Below are 13,182 nucleotides of genomic sequence, written 5' to 3'. Positions count from 1 at the left end.
CTATCAACTGAGAACACTAAGACACACTATAAGTTGAAAACAAAACAAAACAAACACTACACTTGGCATTGTTCCATTACTGGTATAGGATCAAAACACAGAAACACACAGAAAAGTGAGTACACATGAGAGCTGTTGCTCCGTGAGCTCAAGTTCGACCTGTCCTGTTGGAAGTCGTGCGATTTCTTAGATGCATGACCTATAAAAGCACAGTTGTATGTCCTGTTTAGCAAAACTCTGCAAAACTCACTCGGTACATAAATTTTATAATGAAGCTTTCTGCTTCAATGTATCAGAACTGAACCGTTTTTTAATATCCAGAGAGGTGGCTCTTTTCCCTGTTGAGGCACACACACACACACACACACACACACTCCTATTGACAGGACACAAAAGGAATGATTTGATGTTAATGGAAATCTAAGCATCTTGTTTACCAAGTTAATTTGCTTGTAGATCTCTTCTCAAGCAATCAGATAAACCAAAATGCCAATTACTCATCTCATAGTCCTTGCACAAGTAAAATGAAAACATTATACTTAACTACAGAGGTTGAACCTTAGCTTCATCACCCATTAAAACTGAATTGACTGTGCCAAGAAATGGAAAGAGCATCTTACCTGAATTGGATCCTGTGTCAGTCTCATGGGCCCAATTTGTATTTCTGTAGCGGAAGCCTGCTAAAGAGGAATAATACAGACCCTTTATTAGTCTTGTTTGTAACAAGATAGCATTTTACATGCAGAAAAGAAAGATCAAACAGAACCATGAAATACTCTCAAAGGTAAGCAGGAGTATGACTACCAGGCTTAATTCAGTTTCTTTGAAGTAGCTCTTCTATGAACATATTTTACCAAGCTTCTAATTTTGTTTTATTTGTCTCTAAATAAAAAATTGTAGAGTTTTAAACAAGAAACACCACTTTTCCCCCTCTTTTTTGCCAACAGAGTACCTTGGCTGCATAAAAGCATTTGTTTTTTGCTTAAGTCTACCATGGGTATGGTTACAAAGAGAAAGTGACCTTTCAGATGAGAGATCTTGCTTACCATGTAAGCCATTATATTTTCAGAAGAGAGCACATCATAATTTAAAGCTGCTTCAATAAAGGCAGCCTATATTGGCTGTGCTGCTTTGCTAATGTATTTCCTAGAAGTTGGACTACCTTAATACTTTTTGTGTCTTGACACATTTCAAAACACTTCTGTACACTACTGATTTGTTTCACTTTACACCATCAGCTACATCAGATTGTTAAGCAACTGAGCTGTACCTTTGTTCTCCCACAGATGTATGTACTCCAGGAAAAGACTCTCTGAACACTTAAAAGTACTGTTCCCCTAATGCATATGGGGGATTGTTTTCAGGTTAGCAATCCTCTAAAGCACAGAATCTCTGTTTTCCTAGTACCACTTAAAATAAACACCCTGCAAGACATCTTTGAACAAAATGGTAATTACAGGCAGATTCCCAAGACCATACCATGAAGACAGGAATTCTGGAGCCTCACTTCAGCAGCTTTTTCTCTGCAGTGCCTGTTAGTTTGAGCCATTTGTTCAGGTACTTCCTTATTCTTAAAGGTAGTATTTTTCAAAGGAATGGTACAAACATTCCAAACTGACAAAGTTACCATTATTCCATTTTTATTTCTTAGAGAATACAATACTGTGTTAAGCATTAACAGCCTTTCCTGCATGTGAAACAGTGGTATTATTTGTTGCTACAACTGGCACATAGGACTTTCATGCCCCACTGAGCATGGATTCTTTTCAGCACAACAAAAAACATCAGAAGGTGGTAACTGGCAACAGGCAGCACTCCAAAAGATTAAACTACAAGTCCTGCCACTGTTTTCCAAAGTAAAAACTGCCCTCAATATAGGTATAGTTAACCTCTCCTTTTTTCACACAAAAGCTTCACTTTCCACTTCAGCTCCTGCCATAGTGGAAATGCCAGTAAGTGTATCAGAATAGGCTTGAAAATTGGTACTCATTATCAACCATGAGTAATGAGTAGGGTTAAAGAAAGCAGCCCTCTGAAAGCTCCCAGCCTCTCCTCCCTCACTAAAAAAGAAAACCAGCGCATTCACACTGTTATATAGAAACTCTTAACTATGTTTTCCTCATGATTCACTTTGATTTAAAAAAAAAAAAAGTTTTGAAATAGTCTCCTTGAACGAATCTACAAGAATACACAACAGACTTGGGTCAGTATCAGTGCAAAAGCTTCTTCTTTTTTTTTTACAATGCACAGCTCTGCCCCAGAATGTTCGACAAGAGCCTGGGATCCTTCACAAAAGAGAGGTAATACACAGATACTTATTTTATTATCAGTTTATTAGTGCTACTAGGGAATCAACATTGTAAATGAATGCCTTCCACTTTTCTACCACTGCTGAGAACATCCACCTTTAGTTATTCTATTTTGTCCAAGATGTCTGACTCAAAGACATGGATTGGTGCAGTCAAGTCTGTCAATCCCTACACACAGATTCCTTTACAGGGTAGCCACACTTGTTAGCCTGAGTATTTTAAAACACCACCAACAAATTCACATAACTGTGACTCAGGATTTCTCCCCTTGCTGCTTTTGTGTCAGCCTCATGAAAATACCTAAGTAGAACAACTTGTCACCAGGATCTCTCCCTTTTCTTCTCCCAGGATCAGGATGCTCTTGTCTTTGCTAACAGAAGGAAACCTTCATGAGGATTAGAAAATCTGAGAACCCTAATGTTGGTGAACTGGTACTCGTCCTGCTCTGTGCAGACATGATAGGGTCACAAGAACACAAGGATGGAGAAAAGATGCTGTTATTTCTGAAAGATTGACATGCATAGCCTCTAAGTCTCTAAGCTGCTAAACTTCATTGCTTACACAACCTATGGAAACAGACAGAACCCTCAAATTGGAATTCAACCATCTCATCAGATGCAGCAAAAAGTATGTCTGAACCCCTCCTTCCTGGACTTGGAGTTCTAACTTTTGCTTTACAAGATGTATCAGACCCTTGGATTTATATGCCCAAATTGGTCTGGGTACAAGTGATTCTCTCACTGTCCTCTTTCAACACACAGGTTAATGAAACGAGAATACTGATATATTCAGAATATTGATATATTAAAAGTACAGCCCTGAATTTTTATAAATGTAGCAAAAAAGTGCTGTTTTACCACATTTTCAGGAATCAGTCCAGTTCTTATTGCAATCTTATATGTAATCACCCAAACTCTCTTTAAAGGAAATTGGAATGTTTAGAAAATAATTATGAAATTATGGAGAAAATTCTCCATAATTATACAACTACATTTGGAAACAAGATGGATCTGACTGTTTGGAATTTATGTCTTTGTTTTGCAAAGCTTTCAGTCAAATTTCAGTATGTTTTCTGTTTTTAAGAAAATGTTATTCAAAATGTGGCAGCTCCAATAAGTTAATGCTATTAAAAAACTCAAAAAAATTACAACATACTCCTTAAAGAAGTTTATTAAACAGCTGCAATACAAAACTCCAAGATAAACATAGGTGTGGGGGGATTTTACTGTTTTAATATAGCATTCATTTAGGAGTTTTGTGATATATTTCTATCTTGGTTTTAATTCATGCAGTGCTGCATTTCCCCAGTCTACTGATTTAATCACTTAAAGATCATCTATACATTCGGAAAATTTTACTATGTAATTTTCAGTGTACTCTTACCACTCATAGGAGCAAAATTCATGTTCTACAGTAGATTCTCTTCTTCCAGATGCTATATGTGATTTTTTTTACAAGCAACAAGCCCCAAAATCCCCTTGAGGAAAAAGAAGTTGTTTACTTACATTGCAATCACACATAGAGCTACTCTGCTGGGCCAAATCCTCAGGTCATGACACCACACACTGAGACAGGTAGCATGAAATCACTGATTTATGAGGGAGAGGGTGAAAGTCAAGGAGAAGGGAGACTTCACTTCTGTGGAAGGGAAGATCAGCCTCACTGGGCCCTTCAGGGGACCTGCCATGGAAATGTCTGTCTGTGAACTCCACATCTTCTCCAGAGAGAGGTATGTGCCAAGGCAGAGGTAGAGCTAAGACTGGCAGCACCTCTGGAGATAAGCAGAAGTCTTTGTAAAAACTTCAAAGTCTAGGGATCATATGGCTGCAGTTGAATTCCTATGAATTACACAGCTGGTAACATATTGGATGCATTGTTTGCTTCTCAGAGGCTGCTCCTACAAGTGCTTTGGTGCGAAGCTGCAAAGATCTGTCTGATCAGGACTCGGGAACAGATGTTAAGATTTCTATCTTTCTTCCTTCATCCTCATTCCTCTCTATGTTGTTTCCTGGCTTGTGTTTCAAACAGGAAACTACAACAGTAAGTATTCAAAAGCACAGATTCATTTCTTCTCCATTTCTCACTCCTTTTTCTCCTTGCAAATATAATTCACCTATTTTTAAGCAATTACAGATGGCAGTGATAGTATAACCTTGCTGTTTCAACTCAAAATCAGTGGAAGGGAAGGAAAGGAAACCAATAGAATACAGGTAAACCTCTGAAAGACATAGAGAAGAGAGAGGGGGAAAAAAGGCAGCTAGTGCAAACAGGTTGCAAAAAAATGGATCATCTGTCAGGGAGAAAGTATTGAAAAAGACAGAATGTACCACTGTGAAGTTGCTGGCTATTTTAGGCAACCTCTTGGACAAGCCGACACTTGCAAAATCATTATGTGCACTCTAATAAAATAAATGTGTGCCTGATCTAAAATGATAGCCAAACCAAGAATATTGTGGTTGGGATTTTTTGCATTCTGTTAACACCTCAGCTGTAGCTTCCTTATGAATACATTAGCATAACAGGAAGTAGAACAATCAGTCAGAAAAGATACTAGTTTGGTCATTATTTTGTTAATTTTGTCATACAAATGAACATAAATTGATTCTATAGCTCACAGCAGCAGCTGTGCAGAAGACCTGTCATGGGAAGACAGGTTACAAAAATTCTACAATCCATAAAGAGTAGTCCACATTCCTTTTATATAATTCACAGATGAAAGCTTCCAGCAGATTGTGGAAGAAATCCTGCAGGTTTATACATAGAATTTCTCCTCATACATTATTCATACATGAATTCAAGACTCATGATCTGCACGTTGGTCCTACTGAGGCCAACACTGTGATGTTAGTTCTTGATGCTAACACAGAATACATTTGGTGTCCAAGTTACTGTTGATTTAACAGAGTTTTTAGGATGTCCAGCCATAAATCCCCACATATGTCTGGGAAGATTTCTAAACAAATACCCATGTCCTTTTTAGAAGCTGTGAGGAACCAAAAGTCAGTCAGAGCAACCAATCTTGTCTTGACATCCTGACTTCAGGAGAGGCCAAATGCCAATGACAAACTGGGTAGTGTGAAAAACAGGGCCAGCACAGAGTACATTGTCTCACCTAAGCTTAGTGCTGACAGCTCATCTCAGTTTATGCTACCAAAAAAGCCATTCTAACTCTTCTCCAGCACATCATAATACCAATTACCTATACATCTATCTGTACTATGTTGTGTTTTGCCCAAAGTGGAAACAGAATGTAGTTCCTACATAGGAAGGCTGATGTGCCATTATCTGATTTTCACTCCCCTGGCACTATGATCAGTTTAAAGAACAGGTGATGCACCTTAGTTAGGAGTTCAGTAACTTCAGATTTACATTCCTGGTGAACCCCAGGGTTAATATGCCAACTGGATCCTGGCAATCTTCTCTTCACCTCCTCCCTACAGCAGAGCAATACATGGCCCACATCTGCAGATCTACTACAGACATGACTCTTGTTCAAGAGCAGACTGCTCAGAAAGCTGGCTCAAAAGGCTTGTCAGCTATTCATGTTGTTTGAGAAGGGCATGGTCTCAAAAGACATAATTATCATTATCAGCTCACTGACAGTGAAGATTTTGTCACTTACATAAAACATGTTTATAATTGGATGGGTTTCAATACCATAGGAATACAACAGTTGAGAAACTAAATTGGCTCTGACAGAGTATTTCTTCAAGATAACAGCTTCTTATCCACAGATGTTGATTTGTTCAAAAAGAAAAAAATGGCACCAAATATCCAAAAAGCAAAAAACACACTGCAGTATTTTTTAGCTAATGGGGTAAAATCATAGCAAAAATCAAACACCTTAGTTTCTATCAGTATTTTGACTAGGTATTCCTGTTCAAAAAACAGCAGGACACATAAATTATTATTCCTTTCTCCACTGACCATCTGCAGTGCAACAAGGTCCACAGCAGAAGGACACTTCCTCTCTTTCCCCCAGGTACTCAGAACCTGAGTAGGAAGAAGGGCCTGGCTGATGACTGGAGCATCTCAGTGGAACACCAAGGAGTGAAGAATCCACAGACTGTTGGGCTGAAGGGATCCCCAAAGGTTAGCCAGTTCTTCTTAGTGGTGCTATCTCAATGATGGATGCATCAACCATTATTTTGCCTACCCTTTCTCAGCATGGCTGCTGCTCAGGACATCACCTCCCAGCCTGTATTGACAAGAAAAACATAGACTGGAAAAGTGCTTTAACTCCTAAAATATATGACTATACTGTATAGGAGAAACACCAGCTGCCATAATATACCCCCATTAAATTTTACTCCTTTCCTCCACTTGTAATATTGAGTAAATTCAGACCAAATTAGATACTTCAAAGAAGGAGGCTGCATTTCATAGTCCTTCAGCTGTCCTGCTGCACCAGAAAGAATTATTGCTTATGCAATGAGCAAGGATCATTTTGGTTTTACTCATCACTATTTCCACTGTGTGGTGGGAAATCATTAAAACCTTCCTGGGAAAAGATATTTTTAGGCCATTTTATTCCTGACTTAGTAAGGAAAATCATCACCAAATTTAAATGCTGCTTTCCACACCCAATGTTCTACAGAGAGCTCTCTTACTGCTACTCTTATTTTGTGTACTAATACAAATTTGAACAGAATATAGTCATTATAACCCACCATTAGGATCATCCATCGTCAAAATTGTGTTACACAACTTACTACCAACACATTACTGGTAGGATAAAAAAATTACACCATTATAGTCTCCATAGATAGTGAAAAATAGCTTTCTTGTAAATGTCTCTGTAGATGATTTTCTCACATGGCTTCTGCACAAGCACAGTATGAAGTTCTGCCCTCAGGAATGAAAATGAGAAGTTCTGATTTCTGAATGCAGCATTAACTGCCACACTTTCTCTCCTCAAAGGATAGCTACTGCTGCCCATTTTCAGTGCACCTTATAATACAGAAACTTAATTCTGTGCACCACAACCTCATTTTGGCAATCTGTTTAATTTTATTTTGTGAGCAATATCAGCAGAGAAAAAAGGGCTTCCTGTACAGTAAAAAGTAGCATGGTCCAAGTGCTTCGCATATTGCAGAATTAGGCAACTATCAAGCAACAGACCCTATACACACAAACACACACACCATGAATTGTAGGAGAATATTACTCTCCACTCCAAGAGATCACATGAACATCTCAAAGCCTGGCACTTTCCGGCCACCTCATCTAGAAATCCAGTCTCTGAAAAGTCATTGACAGATTTTAGTTTCAATTCACTGTCCAGATTTTCATCAGCAAAACTTTTATAAGGCATGATCTCTTAATTATAGGGAATTAGACTCAGTATCCCATACAGCTCCACTGAAGAAGTGCTAATTCATAAATTATTCACAAACTAATGCTACAGTCCATGACATTACAACAGAAATATAGAGTTCTGTTATATATATCTTGATTCTACAGTTGTCTTTGTAGGGGATCTGCAGAAAAATATCTTGTATTTCCTTTTAATATATTATCTATATATATATACTTATTCATAGGTGCATACAAAAACATAGAAAACAGTAACATTTATAAATTACTGGCTGAGTCATGTTCAGTTTTCAAAGAGGCTAAGAAATACCTGACCTGATTGACATAAACTGGGGAAATGAGCTACCAAGATAGCAGGGAAAAGTAATCTGGACAAGCACAGAACCAATCATGCCAAAAATCTTCTCTATAGTTGCAATGAAGAATAAGCACATTGAATTATATTGAACAGAAGATGCAGTTCATTTTACCAAAAGAACTGGGTCACCCTGATAGGAGTATTTATAAAAGTGTATGAAATAATAAAAAATAATTTTAAAAATAATGAAAATATTCTCTAGAGAAAGGAAACTTAACAAACTTCCCCAGTTCAAGACTGAAAGGCATTTGCTGGTATCACAGGAAAAGCTATTTAGAAAGCTGCAGAAAATGTTATGAATAAAAGAATTGCAAGATAGGTAAGGTTGCAGAGAACCCTGAGGTCAGGAGTCATAGGAATGGGCTGAAATTCGAACAACATAAAGTGCCACACTGTGTATGTTACTACATGCTAGGAGCTCCTTAGATGAATACAACAACAACAAAATTAAGATGACAGCTTAGGTCTCCTTCAGTGAAGTCAGAGAGGAGCTGAAGTACACCTTTTCAAGGTTTTGATGAAATTAAAGGGGTTATAGATGGTGACCCCCTTCAGCTGCAGGAGTTGTCTCTCCAACCCAATAGTCCTTTCCAGAAATGACGTTTCACTTCACATAGCAAGTTAAAGTTTAAATGTTTGCCCCAAAGTAAATAAAAGACGCTGGGCTGGTGTGACCCCTAAAAAAATACATCTGTGTTTAAGTGTTTGTAATTGTTAACAGTTGCGGAACATAAAAAGCCCATTTCTGGGCACACATAAACCATGGATTATTTCAGTTAAGGCACTGCAAATACATTGGTGTATCAATGTATTTGTATCAATCCTTACAGATTTCAGGCCTTAACTCTTCAGATCCACATAACATTATCAAAATAAGAAATTTTCACACATGCAGCTCTTCCTGGGGGAATCTCACTTTTCCTTTTTAGACCTTTGTAGTGACATGGAGCTAACCAGCTGTGCTACACTTAGCTGCCAGACACAGGTTAGAACCACTTTAAGGCTGCTTTAGACTTCATCTGTGTGCAATGACCCTGTGGAAATGTAAAGTCAAACTGGTGCCCTGGTTTTTCCAGTCAAGCTGGATGATTGTAGTTATGCATTTAAGTATTTTGCTAAGTCAGGCTTCAATGGAGGCCAGGATTGCAAACACATAACCACAGGTCGATTGTGCTGGATCAAGCCACTAGATTAACCTCATGTCTCTGCAAATGGTCAACACTGGGTGATGCCCACAAGACCAGGGCAAGCACATATGATACCTCCTTCATCCACCCCCCTCTTCAGCCCTTAGACATTTCCAAATTACACAGAAGTAAGTTTTGATTTATTAATCCTTGGAAGATCTCTCTTTCACTTATTTTTCAGGTGTCATGGTAAACTCATGTTACATGCTTCATAGAACAATACCTCCTTTTTTATATATACCTGGAAAGCAAGGCACAGCCTGACACATTTTGTAATTTGCAGTCACAGAAACTGCCACATATCAGGTACACATTACTCAGAAGGCTTTCATTAGAAATAAAGCAAAGCTGTTTTTAAGCCCTTAAGGCAGATAAAGTTGTATTTTCAAAATCAGTGTGAATCAGCATATCCCTGAATCTACAGCAGGTCTGAGACAACAGCTTTGACAGCCTTTAAGGAAGTTTAGCAGTCAGCAAGGTGAACTTATCTTACAGAGAGATCTGTTCTAGAGTGGGAGTTTGTGTACTCTCAAAGAAAAAAGTGGCCTTGATAAACTACTTACATGCATCTCATCTAGGTTTTGGGTTTTTTTTTTCCCCTGCAGAAACTGGGTATGCTGATTCTCAGATCCAAATTAGGACAATTTGATTTAGGCAGACCTTAGAAAAGGATCCTCCTGAAAACTTAGCTGTAGGATGACAAAGAAGGTGAGATGTCATTTTGCTTCTTACAAGAACTCTAGGTAGTTTATTGAAGCATACTTGGTTGCATTTGGCAATTTAAAAAAAAAAGTTCAAGGAATACATACAAAACAGTGAATGGGGGGAAAAACTGCCATTCCCCCTAAAAATCTAATTCCTCTTGTTGCTTCCATTAGAGAGGTCTATAAGTTTGCAGATACAGTTCTTCCTGAAAAAGTTTGAATTAAATACATTTGTACTAAATGGCATTTTTATATTTCACTTTATTTTTTAAAAATCCTTTGCCATTACAAGTAATAATTTTTTAAAAGGCATTCCTTTAACTGCTATTTTAGTTTCAATCATTATATATGCAGAAATATTATGAAATTATTAAATAACTCTGACCATATTTAAAAAACTATCACTTCAAAACACCACAAGCTATCTCAAGAATACACATTTGGAAGATTTCAGAAGATAACTAAAAACACTATGCACAGTTCCCATTTTTCTCCAGAGTGGGATCTTCATCTCTGGATTTAGAACTACCCTTCCAAGCAAGGAGAAGTCAGCTAGGAGTTTTTTCCCATTTGGTGACACTGAGACAACCTCTGTGGTTGCACAGGAACCCTCCTCTCTCTCAGCCCTCTCACTGGAGGCAAAAGCCATAGGATTAAAGACAAGAGGCCATCTCTGAACTTGGGGCAGAGAAGTGTCAAACTGACTGCACCTATATCAGCTCAGAAAAAAATGTTACCCTATTTCTACATGTAATAAGACAGGATTTTGTAGTTATCAATCATATTACCAGGATGAGAAAATGAAAATATGATGTTAAAATAGAAACCTTACCCATGTTCAAAGCAAATAAGAACTACCCCTTCATTTCTCATGCATGCCAGTTACTTTGAGTTTTTCTTCATTGCATAAGCTACTTGCTATAAATAGCAATGAAATTTTATGCAGGTCCCAGTAACTCAAGTATACTATGAACGAAGTAATTTCACTGGTACCCACAACAAATTATTTTTATTATCCTTGATACTGTGACTATATAGGGATATAGAATAAATACCCTCTGCTTGGCAAGGCTTTGTAAGTGAGCTCTAGTGAAAAGACTAATTCTGAGAAAACTGAACAGCTGCGAGAGGGTCTATCTTATGTAAGATGGCCTGGTTTAATGATTGTCTGTGCTGCTGCTGACAGGAAGACTGCAAACATTTCTGTCTGAGATTACTACATATCACTGAAATGTTTACAGCATGAAATATTACAAAAGTCTCCATAAATTTTTATGTATACCAGGACACACGTGATTGTCATTTACCTCCCTGTTGCTGACAGTAATGTTAGGTAAGCATTTCATTCACAAATAGCTTGCTAAATTCTTCACCTTGGTGCTCCACTTCATCTTTTCCCTTCAAAGGGAACTATTTCTCATTTCCATGTGAGCTCACTGAGCAAATCTGCAAGTGGTAAACACAGGCACTGAAGCGAAATCTGAAACAGCACAAATGATGTTATAGGTGATGGTAAGAAGAGTAAATACTCACTCATTTTATTTTTCATTTAGAATTTTTTATCTAACAGCAGAACCTCTACCAAAAATTCAAACTACATAATTGCAAACAAATTTAAAAATCAAGTCAGTCACCAAGTGAGAAAGAAGAGCAGCAGTAAGCACTGCAATGCCATTTGTGGAGCCACTGAGATGATCCAGTTCTTCAAGACCACCTCCTTGTCCCTTAGCAACAGTGACACAGATGGTCAGGCCCCTTAGTACAAGGCTGGTTGTGTCTCATACAAAATACCAGTTTGTAAAGATACACGTATCTCAGACTTGCATAAGTAGATTGCACAATGTATTGGTATCAGAGAATAAGTGTGAGCATGGTAATTAAGGGTCTTCCTTTCACAGACAACCAGATGCACTGCACAGCCATGCAGTAATCCAGTGCTCTCTGCTAAAGTTTATATGTGAGATAAAGAAATACAGAGCCCTTTTTAAAATTTTAAGCTATCTGCTGACTATTTGCAATGAAATGAAAAATAATAATAATAATAATAGTAATAATAATAAAGTGAACATAAAGGGATGGCCTGGGAGGAGATACTTTTAGCACAGCATGCATTTCAAATCTAAGGCCAGGCCACAGCAGTCTTATGGCTCCAAGGAAAAAAACATACCCTTGATCTAAAAGTATCTTCTCATATCAGTCTGGTCAAACCCATGAAAAAATTCCCTTCTTTGAAGAGAATTCATTACTGAATGCTTTGAACTATATGGATGGTCCCTAAGCCATTTAAATGTCAGAGAGCCAAAAAATTCGGTATGTCCATTGTCTGTTCTAGTTAACACATGTCCACAAAGAGACAACAAAGAACCTTTGGGTTGGCAGGGCAGGGAACAAACAAGCAAATGTAAGACCAAAGTCTAAAACTGTTGGTTTGAATTGTTTCAAAGAGAGTTCCTCACTACCTGATAGTTTTCCTTCCTGATCTCTGTAAACATGTATTGGGAAAAAATGGTAGGTATTACAACAGAACCAAGGAACACACTAGACTTTTTTCCACATACTTTTGTGAGTGCCCAAACTCCCCAGGAAAAGCATATAGATGTCATTCACTGCAGGATCTTACCACAAGTCATACAATATGCTCACACTTTCTGGTTAAGTGCAACATGGATCAGTCCCTCAGCTTTTCATGTTTTTGGTGATTTTATGATATTTCACTTTCTTAAACATCTGGCTTCACACCTGAAAGAAAAATCTGGTAGATTTCTCTACCAGAATGCACATTTAAAGATGACATTTAAAGATACTATTTTTAAGACTGGCACAGTTCCTAAGATTTGAGTTTCTAGTTATATCTATCAAACACACATTTTTCCATCTACTACTGATGTGAGAAACAAGCAGTTCTATTACTCATCCCAAGACCAGGCGAAGGACCAAAGTAGCAAGAAGTAGCTCGGTCACACTGACATAAGCAAAAATGACACAATGCACCACAGAAACTGTTGTACCTAATAGAGTTACAACTTTTATTCAAAATATCTTTTGAAAGAAAAAAAAATCCATTAAAATTAAATTACTTTCCATGCACTACACCCACAGAGCTAATACACTGCTAGAGATTTCCTCCTGGCTATATCCTATTTGAGCCTGAAATACAGAAGTGCCTGCTGTCATGTCACGAAGCTGTATCAAAAATATCTCCATATAACAATAATTTTCATTTCTATCTGCTACTTCATGGTTTTAGGATTTTTTGTTGGTTTGTTTTGGTCCTCCTGGCTATATCCTATTTGAGCCTGAAATATAGA

The 13,182-nt window shown here is 37.7% G+C and overlaps 1 protein-coding gene across 3 annotated transcripts in view; it reads right to left on the bottom strand.

Annotated features, from left to right (window-relative positions):
• The window catches only part of PDE8B (phosphodiesterase 8B), a 66,635-nt gene that overhangs the window by 37,876 nt on the left and 15,577 nt on the right, over positions 1-13,182 (bottom strand). For all 3 annotated transcript variants that reach the window (XM_071731967.1, XM_071731965.1, XM_071731964.1), the window contains exon 2: positions 621-680. In XM_071731967.1, the coding sequence (XP_071588068.1) occupies positions 621-680 (60 nt within the window). The remainder of the gene's footprint in view (positions 1-620; positions 681-13,182) is intronic.

This window comes from Heliangelus exortis, chromosome Z, assembly GCF_036169615.1.
Source record: "Heliangelus exortis chromosome Z, bHelExo1.hap1, whole genome shotgun sequence".
Taxonomy (NCBI): Eukaryota; Metazoa; Chordata; class Aves; order Apodiformes; family Trochilidae; genus Heliangelus; species Heliangelus exortis.
Note: the sequence above shows the minus strand (reverse complement) of the source record. Positions and strands in the feature narration are given on the sequence as shown.